Source organism: Apteryx mantelli, chromosome 6 (assembly GCF_036417845.1).
Source record: "Apteryx mantelli isolate bAptMan1 chromosome 6, bAptMan1.hap1, whole genome shotgun sequence".
NCBI classification, from domain to species: Eukaryota; Metazoa; Chordata; class Aves; order Apterygiformes; family Apterygidae; genus Apteryx; species Apteryx mantelli.
This window is the reverse complement of record NC_089983.1, coordinates 44,661,977-44,680,300: the sequence shown is the minus strand read 5'-3', so window position 1 is coordinate 44,680,300 and position 18,324 is coordinate 44,661,977. Positions and strand designations below refer to the sequence as shown.

General features: G+C 37.8%; 1 protein-coding gene across 1 annotated transcript in view; it reads left to right on the top strand.

Annotated features, from left to right (window-relative positions):
- Positions 1-18,324, top strand: part of LOC106498452 (von Willebrand factor D and EGF domain-containing protein-like) — a 189,550-nt gene that overhangs the window by 107,289 nt on the left and 63,937 nt on the right. The window contains exons 15-20 of the mRNA XM_013959682.2: positions 1,976-2,090; positions 5,512-5,762; positions 6,997-7,216; positions 12,960-13,097; positions 15,187-15,339; positions 16,702-16,866. Of these exons, the coding sequence (XP_013815136.2) occupies positions 1,976-2,090; positions 5,512-5,762; positions 6,997-7,216; positions 12,960-13,097; positions 15,187-15,339; positions 16,702-16,866 (1,042 nt within the window). The remainder of the gene's footprint in view (positions 1-1,975; positions 2,091-5,511; positions 5,763-6,996; positions 7,217-12,959; positions 13,098-15,186; positions 15,340-16,701; positions 16,867-18,324) is intronic.

Genomic DNA, 18,324 nt, shown 5'->3' with positions numbered 1-18,324 from the left:
GGTTTATAGCATACTTTTAGCAGCTATTGGGTGAAAACACTTTAATGCCCCATTCCTGCTTTTCTATCCTGAGGCAAACACGAATAGAGAGCACCACTTTTCATTTTTATAAAATAAAGATTAATCAGGTATATCTAACTCATTTGCCTCACTGTCCTCATTAATATTAACAGGAAAAAATAGTTTTCAAAGTTGCACTGACTGTGATAACTTACCAGTTATCAAAATAAAATGAAAATTCACATTTTTTCAAGTAAATCAGTGAATAGAAATTATTCCATAGGCCCAAATGAGGGCAAAAACACTTAAATTTCAGATTAAAATAATTATGTCAGAACTATTTAAATTAAAGCTAGTTTGGGGGGGGGTTGTCAAAGGTTTTCCTTATTCTTACATTTTTGAAACTCAGAAACATATATGTTTTCTCACTATGCTGGTGTTTTCTAGGGATTACAATAATTTCTATTCTAAGATGCTTCAAGGGACTATTTGAACTAGGCTTCCAATTGCATGAAACCACATTCTAATTACCCCTCTTATAACATTACTTTGTAATACCTAAATTGCTTTCAGAAAAGGTGTTTCAATTAGGGGACATTTTATATCAGGCCATTTCACATTTTGTGTTCCTCTTTTATGGAGCCCATTCTCTACCACATTATCACGTCAGAAAAAAGCATCTTTCTTCATCAGAACCAAGCCTAGTTCCTTTGAAAACAACAATGTAATAAAATCTAATTAACATCCAAATTTTAATGTTGAAAATCTGTGGTGTTCTATCATTTGGGGGCAATTACAAAGTCCTTCTTGTTTCTTTACCTTACCAGTACTTTTAAGATGGTATAATTTAAAATATTACCTAATACACACTGCAAAAGAAGCCTGAGAAACTAATAAAGCAGTACTTAGAAACCACAAGATTCAGTACACAAGGCAGTCTCAGAAAAATCTTTTGGGCTTCAGTGGGATCAAGCAAGCAGAAGGCAGCCTTATGCCTAGGCTGGAAGTCTGCGAACATATGTACTCTGCGGTCAGAGGTTTGATTACAGCACAGGGTGGGTAGGTTTGTGCTAATTTTAGTACAGCTATTTTATCTAGCCATAGTAAAGAAATTCAAGCAACCTGATATTTCAGAGGAGCTGTATGAGCTCTCCAGTGGTTGTGGGATTTCACTTGAAAGCAATGTCTGTTCAAAGGTGGGAAAAGGCAAGATGACTTTAGGCCCCAGCAGCTTCTCTCAACTGCTGTCCGGCTACCGCAGAGACGTGTCTTGCCTTCCTGGGAGAGTTCCAAGTTTTTTGGCAAGCTGCAATGCCAGATGAAGTCCCATCTGCACATGTGCCCCAACACAGGCTACAGGAGAAAGGCATAACTCTCCCATGGCACCATCAATGTGTTTAGCCACTGTTCATAACAATCTTATGGAAGCCTAAAATCAAATACACTTCTCTATTCTGCTTTTATCTCATTGCTTTTCTGTATTTTTAAGAACATCCAGCAATAATTTTGTTACAGGAAGAGAATTCCAAAATTTCAAATGGAGTTTTTAGCCAAACTCAGCTTTTGTTAATCTCATGATGCTTACTTCTGAGTGTTACCAAATAATCATATTAGTAGTCACAGCTGGTAGTAATAATCACATACACTGCCTAAGCGTTGAAATGAAAAAAATTCATGTTCTTTCGCACAGTGACAAGCAACACTCCAAGTTGCCCAAGATAAAACATTCACAGCTACAAGGATCTCACACTGAAATTGGAAAACTCTTATGTTTCACCAATGTGACATCTTTCATCTCTTGTTTTCTCCCTGTCGGGAGAAAGTGCTAGCATTTAAATTGCTACTATTTCATTGTTTCAAGAGACAAGCGAGTCTTGCTTATCTCCAGCAATTATCAACTGCTAATTTCTTATCTTTCTTATTTCTTTTTTCCTTGCCTCCACCTCCCACTCATTTTTATTTCCTTTTTTGGCAGGAAAATACTTGTAATATAGATGGACTTTGCTATGGTGAAGGAGAGTCAAGCCCTACCAGTCCTTGTCTTCTCTGTGAACCTGACATTTCTAAGTTCGCCTGGTCTATTAATGAAAGTAAGACACCTTTTCTAAGATTTGGAAGCACTTAGATGTAGTACTCAGCCTGTGAAACGCACAGTTCCTTCCTGTGGCTACCATGGGTCTATCCTACGCAGTGTGTGTGGACTGTTTCCAGCGGGAATAACTGGGTGCACCAGAAATACAGACTGAACAGAAGGAAGAAGTACTGCGCTGTGTGCACTACGGGCCTGGGCACATATCTTGTTCTGGCTGAAAGCTGACAAACCTCAAATTACTAAAACCAAAGTAACACCTTAAAATGAAATTTTGACATGCCAATGCCTCAGGCAGTGCCCATATCTGTCAGCTAAAGCTTGATGGACCCTAAATACATCTGTGATCACACTGTGGGTACAAATCTTTAAGGGAACAATTTGCGGAAGACACTGCTTTTAAAACACTAATGTATAATTTTGGTATCTTAAAGAATTGTTTTCATTCTCTGAGCCAAATTCTAAGAGGTGCCACATAAAAGGCCTTTGCCTGGCAGGGCATCGAAGTGATAGGAATCAGCTAAACCTGACTTTCATTGCTACAAAAGCTAAAGGATCATTCTGCAGCCCTCCATGACAGGAGCTGCGGAGAAGCCTGCCTGTTGAAGTTCCTCCGGAATGCTAAGGCCATAAGGAAACCTTTTTTATGGCTACGTCCCCAATATAAACAACAACCATTATTTACAGCTTGTTTTACAGATAATTCATGTTTCTAGCAGCATTATCTTCACAGTGCATCTCCCCACACACATGAGCACATTTATATCTGGTCAGTATAAAGATTATAATACTGCTTTTATGTAAAATCATGTGTTGGCTCTAGAAAGAGTTACTCTGTACTTTTAGGTTCCGTAAATAGAAGCAAATTACAGAGCGGTACAGAGGAATGACAGGACCTGTTTGCTTTGCTTCTTTGCAGCTTTATATTCCTTTAGAGTGCCTAGGTCAGCAGGACCCTTCTGGAAGGAGAGCAAGACTGCTCTTTTCCTTGGGGAAAAACTGGGAATGCTCAGGGACAGAGGCTTTTGGAGAGTGCAATGTATAGGAGAAGAAACAGCAAGAGCTGTAACACAGTGGCTGGAGTCTATAGCTGAAGTGGAGACACTGCCAAGAGAAGCAGTGTGCAGACACACTCGGTCTCAGAGGTGACAGAAAGACACTTGAGAAGGACCAGAAAGAACCCATAAGACAGTTGGCAGCAACACACAAAGTTGTAAGTTGTCTGAAACCAAGCTGGGAAACAGCGACACAATGGGAAGGGAGAGAGTTGTTCATGAGTCCTTTTTATTTCTGTTTTGGCCTAGTCATTTTGCAACTTCTTTATTTAAAAACATAAATCTCTAGTTTATGTCCTAAAAAAAAATGGCTTTCAGAACTTAAAACCCACTAACAGAGAAAAGTATAGGCAGATCCATCACAAGTTTTGGTCAACTAAGACATTTTATTTGGATGAATAGCTAATATGTCTAAGGGTAAGCCAGTCCTGAAGAGCCTGGAAGTACCTCTTTTATCCCGCAAGGATATAATTTAGTTTAATGAGGGATTTCATCTCTGACTCACAAACCTTGCCTCCTTTCTATCCTTGTATTGTATTGGCCACAGTAGTATTATCTCTAGGGATGAGCTGATCCTGGTTGTTATACAGACAGACTCGTTTTTAATACTGAGACAGTCTCATTTTAAAGTTCAGAAAATGACTTAAAAGGCAAAAACTGCATTTTGTTTGAAATTCCATAAGGCTAGAAATGATTTAGGAAATGTGGAACAAATCATGGTTCACATTTCAGTCATTTAAAAATTTAAAAACACCAAAATGAAAGGGTTCATCAGACTTGTTTTCAAAATTGTGAGAACCTTTTAAAAAGTAGTGCAATAATTGTGAGTATATACATATTCATTGAATGCAAAGGATGCCTCAGTGTAATTAAAAACACTCTTGTTCAGAGACTGCTTAAAGAGCTTCTCATTTTATGTTCTTTTGTGCCTATAACTTCTTGTAATCCTCCATCCAGTTAACACCTTTGCGTTTATCTGTAAGCGCACACCCATTGAATACTTCATTGATTCCTTTTGGCACAACCTTTATGGGCTCCACGGTTTGAGTGTCTGTGAAGTAAGAGGTAAATTAATAGATGGAAGCTTTCAGCAGTTATGCCATGGCAATCTGCTGGCCAAGCACTTTCGAAAGCTCTGATAGCAGAGCAGCAATGAGTAGAGAGACACATTTAAATAACTGTGTAATGTGAAACAAGCTATTGAAAGCAAAACCTGAGAAGTGGATATGCATGCACAAAAAAAATGCTAATGATGACTTCCCAAAAGCGTAATGCAAAGACACAAGCAGTCTTTATAAGAACACATATATTGTTCATAGTTTTAGAGTATGGCTTGAAATTAATCCTCGGAAGTAGAAATGTTTAAATTAAATAAAACCGTGGACAGATTACATTCTGTGAGAGGGTACCTTTAAATACCGATACATGTTAATTTGTACTGATGGTTAAAGAAGGGAAAGATGGCTTGAGACTGAGGAGGCTTAAGTCACTGAGATGAAATTCCCAGCCCTGCACAGAGCTGCTCTCTCCTCAGGGTACTCAACTGATCCTTCTTTGCCTTGGTTTCCAATTTTAAATGTAATACTTCTTTTCTCCACCTTGTCTTCCTTACCTATTTATATTGTAAGTATCTTCAGGCAGTGTTTGTCTTTACTATAAAATAGCCAAGTACAATTGGGCTTTCATCTTAAGGAAATACTGAACATCAACAACATCAACACTAAGAATAACAATGACAGTAGTGACAGGATGCGTACTACAGTCCCTGCATCATTGATGTACCTGTACTGGCATTGAGAAGATCTTTATTCCTGAAGTGTCTGACTGAATTCAGTCAAACTGCTCAGGCTTAACTACTACTCATGTGTAATGGTACTAGAATCTACTCAATGGAATAGTTACATAACTTACTTTTTTCCCCCTGATTCATTTGTCATTCATCATTTTGAGCATGAGTTTATTTACTTTTAGATAGACAGATAAATAGTCAGAGTGGTAGATAGAATAAATTTACACATGTAACTACTAGAGATATAATTAATGTTTTAGTAAGAATTGAGGGAGGCAGACTAGTGGGAGGTTATGGAAGTCATGTCTGATCTCCGTGTATCAGAAACGCATCAAAAGTAATCTAAATTCACTACAGGAGAGAAGTTCAGTATGGGAGATGAGAAAAATAGGAGGAAGAAACTATAGTTTCTGGTGAAACTCTTTGCTGCCTCTAACATCTAAATAACTTCCTCCATCAGTCTCCAGATATTTCTGTACCTTTTTCATTAAGAACACTCCTACAAAGACCTGCACTGCGAATGTTTACACAGGAGGAACTTGACTTTATGTAATTATGTTTTTTTTTCTGCTATTTAGACAACCTACCTCCTGTGTTCCAAGTCCCCTCCAGCCAGCTGCTGACTTTTATTGGTGAGAATTTTGTTTACCAGCTAATAGCAGTGGATCCTGAAGGGTCAGCTGTACTGTTCATCTTAGAGGTTGGGCCACAAGATGCCAGGCTCTCTCCTGCTGGCCTTCTCATCTGGAAAGTTGATTCAGAACAAATGCAGACCTTTGAATTCACTGTGTCGGATGAATGCAATGCACAGAGCAGATACTCTATTGAGGTAAGGAAATGAACACTTTAAACAAAACAAAACAAAACAAAAAATGTTTATCATGTCATCGCTTTAGTGCAATTGTCATTATACTTATTAATTCGTTATGGTCTTAAAAACTAAGACTTCAGCTATTTCCTCGTAAGCGTATATTACCCGGCATAGCAATAATGATCAATTAATGGAATAAATATCTCTGAGAACATAGAAACTATACATGCAGTGAACAAGAGAGAGTGCTATTGATTGCTGTTTGAAAGAACAGTCCTGCAGAGACTGTTAATGGTTCATTAATCTGCTTTAAAATTCACATTCTGCTTTTGGATTGTAGAAAAAAGCATATAACATAAAAGACCAAGTTTTAGCTATAAAAGGAGATTATAACTCATTCTCAATGATATTTTTAGAGGATGCCTTGCTCTTATGTCATTACTCCACAGTTTAAGTTTCTTGGCAGAGCCTGTGCATTGCTTTGTCTTTATTGTATGGCTTAGCATTAATCCCGTGATAGCATGAGCTAATAAAGTGGGATGCAGTCTCTTGACACAAGAGCATTTTTGTGAGGAAAAGAAAAGTATTTTTTGCAAAGATTTAAATCTTTACTCATTCAAACAACTGTCATCAAAAGTACCAATCTGCTGAACCCACACAGCAAAGGAGAAACTGGAGTCTAGATATGATTGTAATGGAAATACTTCAAGTTAGATCTATGTTTAATGAGATGCGCTAATGCAGAGATTCAAATCTGTTGAAATGCTGTCCTTGCTAATAGGTAACATAACTATAGACCCCTCTTCCTTGAAATAGAGATTAGCTAAGGAATGGCACAGTCATGTTCCTGCCTGGGAGCCATCTGTAATGGCAAAAACAGTAAGGAGGATATGCAGGCAAGCATAGAGAAAAGATTTCTCATTTCTTCTTTGAAGAATAAGGAACAAATCCTGCCCTCAGATACCGTGTAGCAACTGCTGTTATAGCAAATAGGATTTTTTTTTCTTGTAAGAAGTTAGAATGTGCCCATAAATGATAAAAAGAAATCCCTTTCAAGTCAAGCTTTCAGTCACATAAGTATGGCGAGTGTGAGATCATCTATCTAGACAAAGGAAATAGTTTGGAAGTAAGCTTTCATAATGCTGTATAATGTATTTGTACTGTATATCTGTCCTTTCCTAAAGGGTAACAAAGTAACGCTCAACCGTGGTTATTCAGAAGAATCTCACGACGACTCCCTTTGTCTCCCCAGGTTCTAGTGAAGCCTTGCAGCTGCAGCAATGGCGGAACATGTGTTACCAACATCAAATTCCCTCCAGGCCTTGGTGAATATCTGTGCTTATGTCCAAATGGATTTGATGGCGAATTTTGCCAGGAAGATATTAATGACTGCAAATCAAACCCATGTGGAAGTGGAATGTGTGTGGACAGTGTGGACAGCTATATCTGTAAATGTCCCCCTGGTTTGGAAGGTAACACATCACTCTTTCCATCTCTAATTTAACTGGAGATTGTGCTTCAGTTTTTTTAGAGTGCAGCATGACCACAAGCATCTGTCAAACCGGCTATATATGCCTCCCCTTCTGCTCCCATGCCTTAGTTTTAAACAGAGAGAGAATGTGTAAAAACAGCTATTTAACTATCCATGCTCAAGGAAGAAAAATTGACCTAGGGCCCTATGATCCTGAAATGATCGTTCAAGGATGCTGTGAACTACTCTGATCTCAGTTTCTACCTGCTAATTTCCCAGTTGCCCATCCATGAGATGAGCCAGGAGAAAAATGAGTAGAAGAGGAAAGACGGAAGTTCCAGGATACTCTTACACTCCAACAGATTTTACTAAATTAAGCGAAGGAACCAAATTGGAAATGAATGATTTTTCTAGGTATATGAAGGAGAAGTAGATATGGAAAATGTGTAAAAATAAATTGTTATTTAGTCCTAGCTGAATCTTCATTAAGTTTAAGCCTTAGAAAAGCACAAGCCCATTGAGTTGTCAGACACATTGATGGAACAAAGTCTAACCTTTCAAATGGCTCAAGGCTGACCACAATATTGTTTTAAGAGATGCAGGGAAGAGGGATGATCACCTCAACAAAAGATTCATCGAGGAATGCAGAATGAAAAGCAAGAAGAAGAGGAGTTAGAGAACAAAATGCAGTGAAGACAAAAGAGGTGGACGCAAGACATACAGTGTAATCAAGAATGGAATAAAAACTGGAAATGTCAGGAGAAAGAGATTGTGTGCAACTTTCATGCGATTTATATTGTCAGTGTGTGTGAGCAGCTTAGCTCACAGTTCCCAATGTCAATGTGTACGTTGGGCTATGCTTACTTCATCAGACTTCATCTGCTGAAGACTGCCTAAGTAGGCTCCCAACCGTTTAGAGCTTCCCAATCAAGTTGCCAGGTGGCTGCCTGATCACCTTGAACGATGGATCTGTCCTGACAATCACTGATGTGACCTTTTCGTTTGAAGCAATTATGTTTCACTGGTATAGCAATCTATTCAGGGGTCCCCTAATGTTAATGGTAAGGCAGAACTTTGTATGTCAAGTGGAGGCTAAAATGGAAGGAAGGCAAAGACCAGCTTTACACTTAGTCTGAGTTTGACATTACATCCAACATTCACCCCCATTCCTTCCTCTGCCTTTCTGCCAGGGCTGCTAACATCAGTGCTGCTTAAAAGAAAAGCCATTTATTCACACAGGCCACTGAACGGTCACGAGAAAGGAACGACACTGCATTACTATCCATTCACGCCAGATCCAAATCAGTCTCCCCAGAGTGAAAGGTGCTAACTGAAACTGTGTTAAAATACATCTCGGAGCAGAATCATTTCAAAGTAAGAGTTATGAAAACAACATAACACTCAGTATCTTAAGTTGAGCTCATATTTCAGCACTTGAACCTATTGAAAAAGCCCACATATGAAAGCATTCATGAATTCATGAGACCCGTAATGTTTGCTGCTGTACAGTGCTATAACTTTGGAAAAGCAAGTAGATGCCACATCAGACGCACAGAATTATTACTACATATACTATATATATGCAAGAGCCTCCATTTTAAACAAAAAAAATGAACTACTTTTACTCAGTGGGCTTATACAGGAAAAAAATAGCATTTCTCTCCTTTGGCAATTCCTGAAACCTTTTCTGTTTGCTTCTGCCGCATGGGATCACTAGTTTAGATTTCATTATCTGTAGAATTCCAGCAGAAATTAAAAGCAAAAATGATTGAAAATTGGGAATTCAGAAACAAGGTCCAACAGATCTACATAATTCCTAGATGGTAGAGACTCCCGGTAATGCTACAACACAACAAACGTATGCTAGTATCCGGAGTGTGTATATGCCACAAGAGATTCTAATGATCCAGAAATATTTAAGCCTAAACATGGAGACTAAACTTAGAAATAGAACATTTGATCAAAATATAAAAATAATAATAAAAAGATCTTATGTAGAATGTCATTGTCTTGAATTCCCTGGAAATAATATTCCTACGAGAACAGGGAAATATGGGAATCTTTAGGGTGTATTCGATTAAACACCTGGACAATTCTTCATTGCCTACAATGAGGTGGATTAAATTAATAGAAAGCAATATAATTCCTCGGGTTAATAAAATTCCTGTGGATCTGCTACTGTTGCTTGATCTTCCCCATCAGTTTCACACTGCTGCCCTTTTTCTCACTTTCTGCAGTACTGCATATGGATGGAATGAAATCAAGCTCTATTATTCCACATAAAACATCTGCCATAATTACAATGCATTGTTTATAAATTCACATGGAGCATTTTCAGAAATGTGGTTCTCATTCTTAAAAAAACAGTAAAGAATGAAATATCCAACACTTAAAAATAACGTATTTGAAAATAACATACAGCTACAATATGACTCTAAAGATAAGGATGTAGGATACCTTGATGACCCAAGAAAAACTAGATTTTCCTGAACCCTTTATTTCTTGTCAATTTAAATAAATGTGTATTGTTTTTGCTCTGCTTCCCTGGTCCAAAATACTAAAATACAAAACAACAAAATAAACAACAACAAAATAAAGATATGATTGACTGAAACAGGAATACATCTCAAAGTTTTAATAGAGGGTGAAAAATTATAAGCAAGTGGAGCTGAAAGCCAGCTGGGAGGTAGATGATTTTACTTCAGAGCAGGTTCTGTGACAACAATAAAAGCTCATCCTTGATGTTGTGTTTACATCTCAATTCCCCAGAAAGCCATCAATAATCTAATGAGAAGGCAATGCTATACTGCTCAAGTGACAACACCATTTCAGCATCAAATCTTTACAAATGGTAGTGAACAGGTAGTAGAAAAAGAAACCATTAACTCTTCTGAGAGCTTCCCAAACACCATTGCAAGACAAGAAGCACAGGGAACACAATGTGTTGCTAAATAGCAGCAATTCAAGTCCATCTGTGTATCTTGGAATATAAGTATATAATACAGGAATGGGAACAATGCAGGGACAAAAGCCATTGGAAAATCTGAGAGAAGGATGACTCCAGAATTATTAATACTTTGAATTTCTGCAGAGACTTATACATGTTTATCTCATTGTGTGTTCAAAACTTCATTCATTTTCCTTCAACACTATTAATGAGAATTTCTATTGTTTCTTCTTTATGGCCACTGAAAGCAAGAATACCATCTGCTTGAGAACAGAACCCATCCTTGAAAGCTGTATCTTAATCACAAAACCATTCTTTTTTTCACCATGGATGCATTTATTAATATAAAATTATGGGGGGGGGGGAAAGGAAGGGGCTATAAATTCATGTTACTTTTCAGGAAACCAAACAAATCAAGATTTGTTCATAGTATATAATAACCAGAGAATCCCTCAATGAGATTCAAACTTAGGTACTATTCGTTTTAGAGTCAACGTAATGTGAACACAGTCAAAAAGTTGTTTTCTGCATCTGCAGGTGGTCAGTTCCTCTCTAGGCATAAAAGGACTTTATCTTCTCAGCCAATTTCCCATGCAGGGACAGGGAAATAGAGCTGGCACAGAAACAGATGTTTCAGCCTGGAATCCTGAAGATCTTCTTTTCCTATTACTTTTATTTGTATTGTAGCAGTGCCAAGAGAATTGAGACTCCCTGGTGTTGCAGTGCACTGGAGGTCATGCAAACATAATAATTCATACTTCTTGTTGCAGACAGTTTTCTGTCCATTTCTGCTGCTTCTTCAGCATCCTTCAGCCTAGTTTCAGACTTTCCAAACATTTGTTCTCAGCCTCTGTTGGATTATCATTATGCCAACACTGATCAGATATTGTTTTAAATCAAATCTCTTTAAGAGTGAAATTAATTGATTACGCAGTTACAAAATTCAGATGAGTGGATTTTTTTTTATTTAGCTTGATATTTTTGATGTTCCTTTGCCTTTTGTAGTTCTCTCATCTTTGAGATTTTAAAGACAGCCCCCTGTAAAATAAAGAGTGCCTAGGAGGGAGGAGAGGAGAGTGAGGGGGAAGTGGATGTTGTTACTCAAACAAGGAACTTCATTCCTACTTTCATTGTCTGAGGTATCATGTTTAGACTTTATATAATACTCAGAGAAAGAAAATAATTACTAATCTAATCAGAGGGTAATTCATATAATATTTTCCATAATGTGATGTCTATTGATTTCCCAATGTGTCATCAGAAAACTGCATCAGAGAGAAGCAGCCTAATGTTATAAATGTGCTAATTAAATTATACAACAGAACTAATAACCCAGAAGTGTAACAAGTGGAAGAAAAAGTAAGATAATCCCCACAATACTAGCTGATGTTTAACTTACATGAAACAAGAAGAGATGCTTCCCTAAGCAAGAAGGCATAACCAGAACAACCTAGCTTGAGATGGCACCCGAGAAGGGCCATAGCTTTTGTTGTGCTGTTCTTTTTCCACAAGACAAAGTTGGCATGAGAGGGTGAAGACACTAGCTTTTTTAGGCAGCTCGATCAGGAGAGACTTCGAGTTTCTTACATGGAGATGCTTTTTTAACCTGAAAGGACAAGCGGAAGCGATCTGAGACGCTGAAGCAGTGAAAAAAGATTATGTTGTAGAAGATGAATAATAATCTTCTGTTTTCATCATTCTGTAATTCATTCCACTAAGATAAATCTCTGTTTTGAAGAAAAAATATTCTTTTATCCCTAAATTTTCTTTTATGATAAGGCTGATAGGCAACAAGTCATTCTATCCCTACCTTAAGTTATGCCTTGAGACAGGTGCCTGGACTCACCAGCAAGTGTCCCAGTCTCCTCATGTATTCCTGCATGCCTTAACAGAAGTGGTATGGGCTAGTTTAAGAACTGCTATCAGGACCGCATATTCTGGTAATCAGCAACAACCAACCAAGTTTTCTCAAATGCACAGAGACAGCAGCAGGCGTACCTGGAGCCTGAGGGAGTATTTAACAATACTGTATTTGACTTCTCTAGATCATTTGCTGTTCACATAGTCATTTCAACTTTTGGGCAGCTTGCCCTATAGGTATCCATATCATCCAGAGTTGTAAGTTTGAATATCAGTTACCTCAAGAATTTTTTAAAAGCCTATTTCAAATATCAATAAGAGCCCAGATGCATTGTTTTGGGTTCAAATTCTATACTAGCTTATCTTTTGAACATAAGCACTGTGGATTAAAGGTATTTTCAAAATGGTTCTACAAATTTTGATTTTAAATAGGAAAACCTTACTTTTAAGAATCTGATTATTCAGTAAAAGTTACCTCTAGCCAGACTCTATCAGGCTGGTATACAATAAACTGTTAGTAATGTGAGGTTCACAAAGACATGAGAAGCACAGTATGTCAGTACACGGCTCTCAACCTCCTAAAGCCAAAATGGTGACATTGGCTTTTGAAGTATATGACAAAGATCTCACATAAACAATACAACAAAAGTAGCAGCAAAGATGTGAAATGCATGGGAAATCATTTCTTTAATACGCGTAGCTTTCTACGAGCAGTAGTCTCAAGTTCAGCACTTCTGGTGCCAATAATGACAGTAACAAACAGCAAGATAAAAGCAGGTTTAAGTGAGACTGTGGGTAATTTGGCACGTCAACGAGTGACGTACCCTGTAATGAGCTTACAGTTGAAAGGTAAGCCTCAGTCTGCTTTAACATTTGAGCCGAGGAATAAACAGGGAATCTTCCCTGATTATTAACCTCCTCTTTGTTTCTGCCACAGGGCTTACTTGTCAGGAAGACAGGAATGAATGTGAAGAGAATCTCTGTTTTCCTGGAGTGTCTTGTCTGAACACCTTTGGATCATATATATGTGGAATCTGCCCCCCCGGGATGGAGGGAAATGGTAAAACTTGCAAATGTAAGTGTTTTGCATGATTTGTTTTAATAGACGGGGAAAAAAATGGATCCAGTTCTACTTCTATTCCCTTTAATGAGTACTTTGCCACTCACTTCAAGATTGAACCTTTAAATACACAAACCAGACTATTACTATGTTATATTAATCTGGGTATTTGCAAACCGGTCTCTGCTTGCTATTTTTCACTGCAAGTTAGTTTCATTTTGATTAGAATGAACACCTTAGCATACAAAAAGGCATTTTACAGATGTCTTACAATTTGCCAAGAATGTTCCATTGGTTTTTGAGTATTTTGCTCCAAAATATATGCTCCACTAACAATTCCTTGGGGAATCAGCTCTGAAGCACCTACAGGTTACTTTCGTTTTGGGTGAAAGCTGTACAAGCAGCACATAGTGTAAAAGGAAGCAGGTCCGTGTGCAAGTCCTTCACACATACCTGAATTTCACCTCCATGCCTGAGGTGTATTTTCGTTAGAGGATGCAATCCTTAGCTGCTGAGCTCATGTTTGACACAAAGTTGCCAACAAGGGCAGGAAAAGGCCATGAACAATTTTAAAACTTGTCAGTGTTTGCTGTTAGGGTAGTCCTCAGCAGCCTCTTTAGTAGGGAGGCTAGAGTGACTTTATGCGGTACTGAGACCTGCAGGTGCACAGGATGTGACCTACTCACACTCTCTCTGCTTCTGCTTTTTTCAGTTGTATACACACAAGCCTTCACTAAAAATAACATTTGGTCAACAAGGAGGAGAAAATCAGTACTGGAAGTGTTTTGTGTTTTGTTTGTTAGTGTTTCCAAATAAATCCAAAAAGCAAAAAATACAGATATGAACTGTGCAGGTATTAACTTTTCCTCATATTGATGACCAAAAGAAAAAAAATCTGATGTAAAAAGACTCACTGTAACTGAGAAGTCCTGGGGCCAGTAGGATTGCCTTTGCCAGTTTTACAGAACATCCTTCTGTCACATTGCAAATGTCTCTACAAAAATGTTTCCTTTACTATTAGTTGGTAACACTGATTCATTTCAAAGCTGATTCTGCATCTGCATGACCAATGTATGTTTTTGCAGCTAATATGATTAATAAGGGAAGGATATTCAGATACACAAAATTATGCCCTTTTCCAAAATATATCAGAAAAGTCGTAACTTCTCCTTAGGCCTTTTTTTCATTACAGAAACATTTCTTAATTTTTGAAATGCACATTTATTAGAACAAGTAAACTAGTTATTGCCTCCGAGTGCTTCCTTTTCCACCCAAAATAAAATATAAATCATTCTTCATGGTTCTGATACTCTCTGTTCTGAGAGTGACCATACCTATGCACACTTCCCTTGCTGAAGCAAGTGGAAAGGCATGCCCAAGGAAGCAGAAGAATGAAACTGAACCAATTTTATAGCTGTTATAGAGGGCTATAGCTCATCGCATTGTTTAATGTATATAAAAAGTCACAGTCTCAAGCTTTTCCGTAAGAGTACAGAAGATCCAAGAGACCCAGAGCAATCAGTTGTTTACCTCACAACATATATCCATGTAAAGTTTACAATCCCTAAATCCTTTGAGAAATTCTCTTAAATTTAGGCAGGAATTAATATTTTTTAACATCTCCCACAATCAGTTTTCCCCTTTACTTCCATGTATATTCAGTACATGCATTTTGGAGCGTACAAAGTTGACAGCTAAGCTAACTGAAGCCGACAAACATGTACAATGTAGTTTTCAGAGGAAAGCTTTCAAAGTGAAGCAGGAATCAGACAGACCACAGGCCCCAGTGTAGCATCTCTGTGCAAGTAATCACACTGCCTACCCTTAGCTCAATAAAAGATCACTATGTATATTAAGTATGTCTCTTGGATGACTTAAGTTTAGTGAATTTGGGCAAAATAGTTTTTTCTGTATTTGTGTCAAAGCTTTCCTGCATTTCAGCAGCCGACTCATCTGATTTGCCTGTATTTGTCTGATGGCTGGCTTCTGGAATAAACTTATGTCAGATTATCTGATTTGCTGTTAACATTGCTTTTTATCATCAATCAGTCACAGTTAAGCTCTTAATACCTTGTTTCCTTGTCTCCGTACTGTCTTATTACAGCAGCGCTTGCTGCTGACACTACAGAAGATTCCATCATTGACAATAACAACGGCAAAGGTGATTTGAACACAACTGAGGTTGAATGGCCAGCGCAACCCTTAGAAGCAAAGACTTCTCCTGCAATTAAGAACATTAACATAAGTGATATGCATGGTAGGTGTACAGTGATACCAAAAAGCCCTCAATACATCACACCGTGTATTACTCTAAACACTGACATGGGAAGAGAGACATTCAAGTAATAGCAATCACAGCAGTCAGGCTCAACCAGAGATCTCATTGCTTCCAAGAAGGAACAAAAGCACTCCCAATCTTACTGATTAATGTAAAGAAAAATAATATGAATGACAGCTTACAGGAACTTGCCATAGCCAAGTGTAGCTGGCATTTTATTTCAGCATTGCGCTGGAAGTCACTGAATGAGGACTGAGTTTTGAACATAAACAAAGATTGACTCATAAAGGTTGAACATGGCTGTGGCACACGCTTCTCCCAGAACATCTGTGCCTGCAGTCAGTACAATGGGAGTTGAAGCGCTAAGCACTTTCTAACACAGAAAGTCACACTCCTCTTACACAGGCCCAGTTCTAACAAGTATCGCATTTTTTGTTGATTTTCTAGTGAAAGCAAGGAGCAGAAGAATTGAGACTGGGCACATTTCTTATGTAGGGCATATGTAAATGAAAACGTCAGTTTTTTCTCACCTTCTTCTGTATATCTGTGCTAGGTCAGTCATGACCTAACCAGAATATGCCTCTCACAGGCATCCATCGTATTTTTGCAGGCAAGGTGCAAGAATAATGCTGGAAATACTTGAGAACCATGATACAGACCTCACTGGAGACAATTAAAAAAGATCTACAACCATCACTAAGATTTTATTCATCTGTTCTCTGTCTTGACACTGTTAAATACTTCTTCCCAGGCAGTTCATATGCAGGTGCTATTTAGTGACGTCATAAGCGATAAAATACTATATACTACCAGGGTGTTTGATTTTTCACATCCTTCTAAGACAATTAAAGTAGTCTCTTTTCATACAATGTTTGACACATTAAGGATGATTTCTCGATCAGAAACATATGGACTTGACAGGGTATTTTTAAAGGTATGGTATGTGTACTGTACAGTTTGATGATTACTTTCCAATCATAAAAAAAGAAAGGATGTCTGAATAATGTAGTTTCTCAGCTAATCTTTCACTTACACTAAAAATTACAATTTCTATATTATCCATGATAAATGCCAAGCAACTTTGAGTAATAAACTTGAAAACATGTAATTAGAAAACTAATAAATCTTGCTTTAATGAGAAGCAGATGTTCTGATACACTGTGCCTACAGGACATTCTAATGTTTGGCACAAGTTCGGAAACATTTTGCATTAAATATATTTTAAAAGAATATAAGCAGTTGTATAGCTTTAGCCAGGCTCAGTCAGTCATGCTTTATTTTATATATGCATTTGATTTGAGAAATTATAATTTTAAAAAGTGCCTGACCTTCTTTTTTTAGGCCACACAGCACCTCTGTCATATATTACCACCTGTGCCAATAGGCCATGTTTCCCTGGAGTCTTATGTTTTGATCGGAAACCACCTTACATCGGATACTTTTGTGGCCGATGTCCAGCAGGGTTTTTTGGAAATGGCCGAGTCTGTACCAAAGTCCCCAGACCAGGTACCTCATGATTTTTTTGAATTTTAAACAGTTTTGCAAGCAAAGGCTGTAAGAAAATGTGAAACAGTGTGGCATTACAATACAATGTACTTTATAATCAATCACTGAAGACTTGTTCTGACTGTGAACATTCTTACCTGATGAACAGCTAGGAAGTCTCATTTCAGGAATACCTAGCTCTGTGAGCTGAAATTAAATAGATTCACCATCTCATTTGCCATTAGAGAGAATTCTTCACATCAGGACTTAGTAGATGTTATAAATCACCACATCTGTATTTCTGCCAGAGCACTGGCATGTGATTCCAAAACATGCTCTTTCCTTCTCAGTAAGATCAGAACAGGACACATGCCAATAACCCTCTGCCTTCCTAATTCTTTTGCTGCAAGGCATCTGTACTCCAAAGTGACCTGTGAAGATGATGATAAACAAAGTGTCATGTAAGAACAACTATACTAACAATTAAAGACAACAGATAATTAAAACATTTCCATAGTGTCTTTCATAGCTTGAGTAGTATTCTTCCTTAGGGAGTTCAGAAAATCAGCTAGTCCCACTAATCTCTAAGGACTGATCATTAGAAGAGGTCTTCTGCTGTGATAAAAGAAAAGCTGGGCCCTGACCTCAGGCAGAAAGTGGCAGTAGATACCAACCATTCATCAGTCATACGATCTTGTTGTCTCTATATAAATCCTCATAGTTCAATGCACAATTCTCTAAGGCCAGTCTGGATGGTCATCCCCTTTTTGCAGCCCAGAATGATTTACCTAGTGAACTTTTATTCCTTAATAACACCAGTTATAAGGTCAGGTTCCTTGGTTTTCTTCTAATTTTTTTTGTAAGTATTCCAGATGAACTTGCTTGATTTGAAACCTGTCAAATTGTTCCCCAGCCTCCTACACTTGACAAACCTACCTTCACTTCCCATTTTATTTCAAATCAATGACTATTGCCTTGGTGTTATATTTTAATGCACACTATCAAAGTGGAAGCAATTTTACCACTTAGTGTAGGTATCATCCACTCTCTTTGAACTCTAAATTGATTTTAGCCAGTTCTCTGAACTTAAAGGCCCCCAAAATAAAACTAACATTTTTCTTTCTCTGTCTAGCAACAAGTATGTACAACATATTACTCAGTCTGTCAGTCACAAAGTCAGCTGTTGACAGGTCTCTAACTTGGTGAAGCTGTAAAAGCAGCTGATCAAAAATACAAATCATTGTGCATATAAATAAACTAACATTTCTATTATTGCCCAAAGCTGCACCTTGTTGCTAATGGGATAATACACTGTATACCCCAAAGGTCATTTAAATGCTGCTGCGTAGAACAGAGATTCTGCAGCTATAGATATCGGTAGAGTAAATCAGACACACTTACACTGTGCTTATAAAATCATTAATCAAATAATTTGTGTATGTTCTAAAAAGGGAAGCTGAGATGGCAGGTGCCATTTAC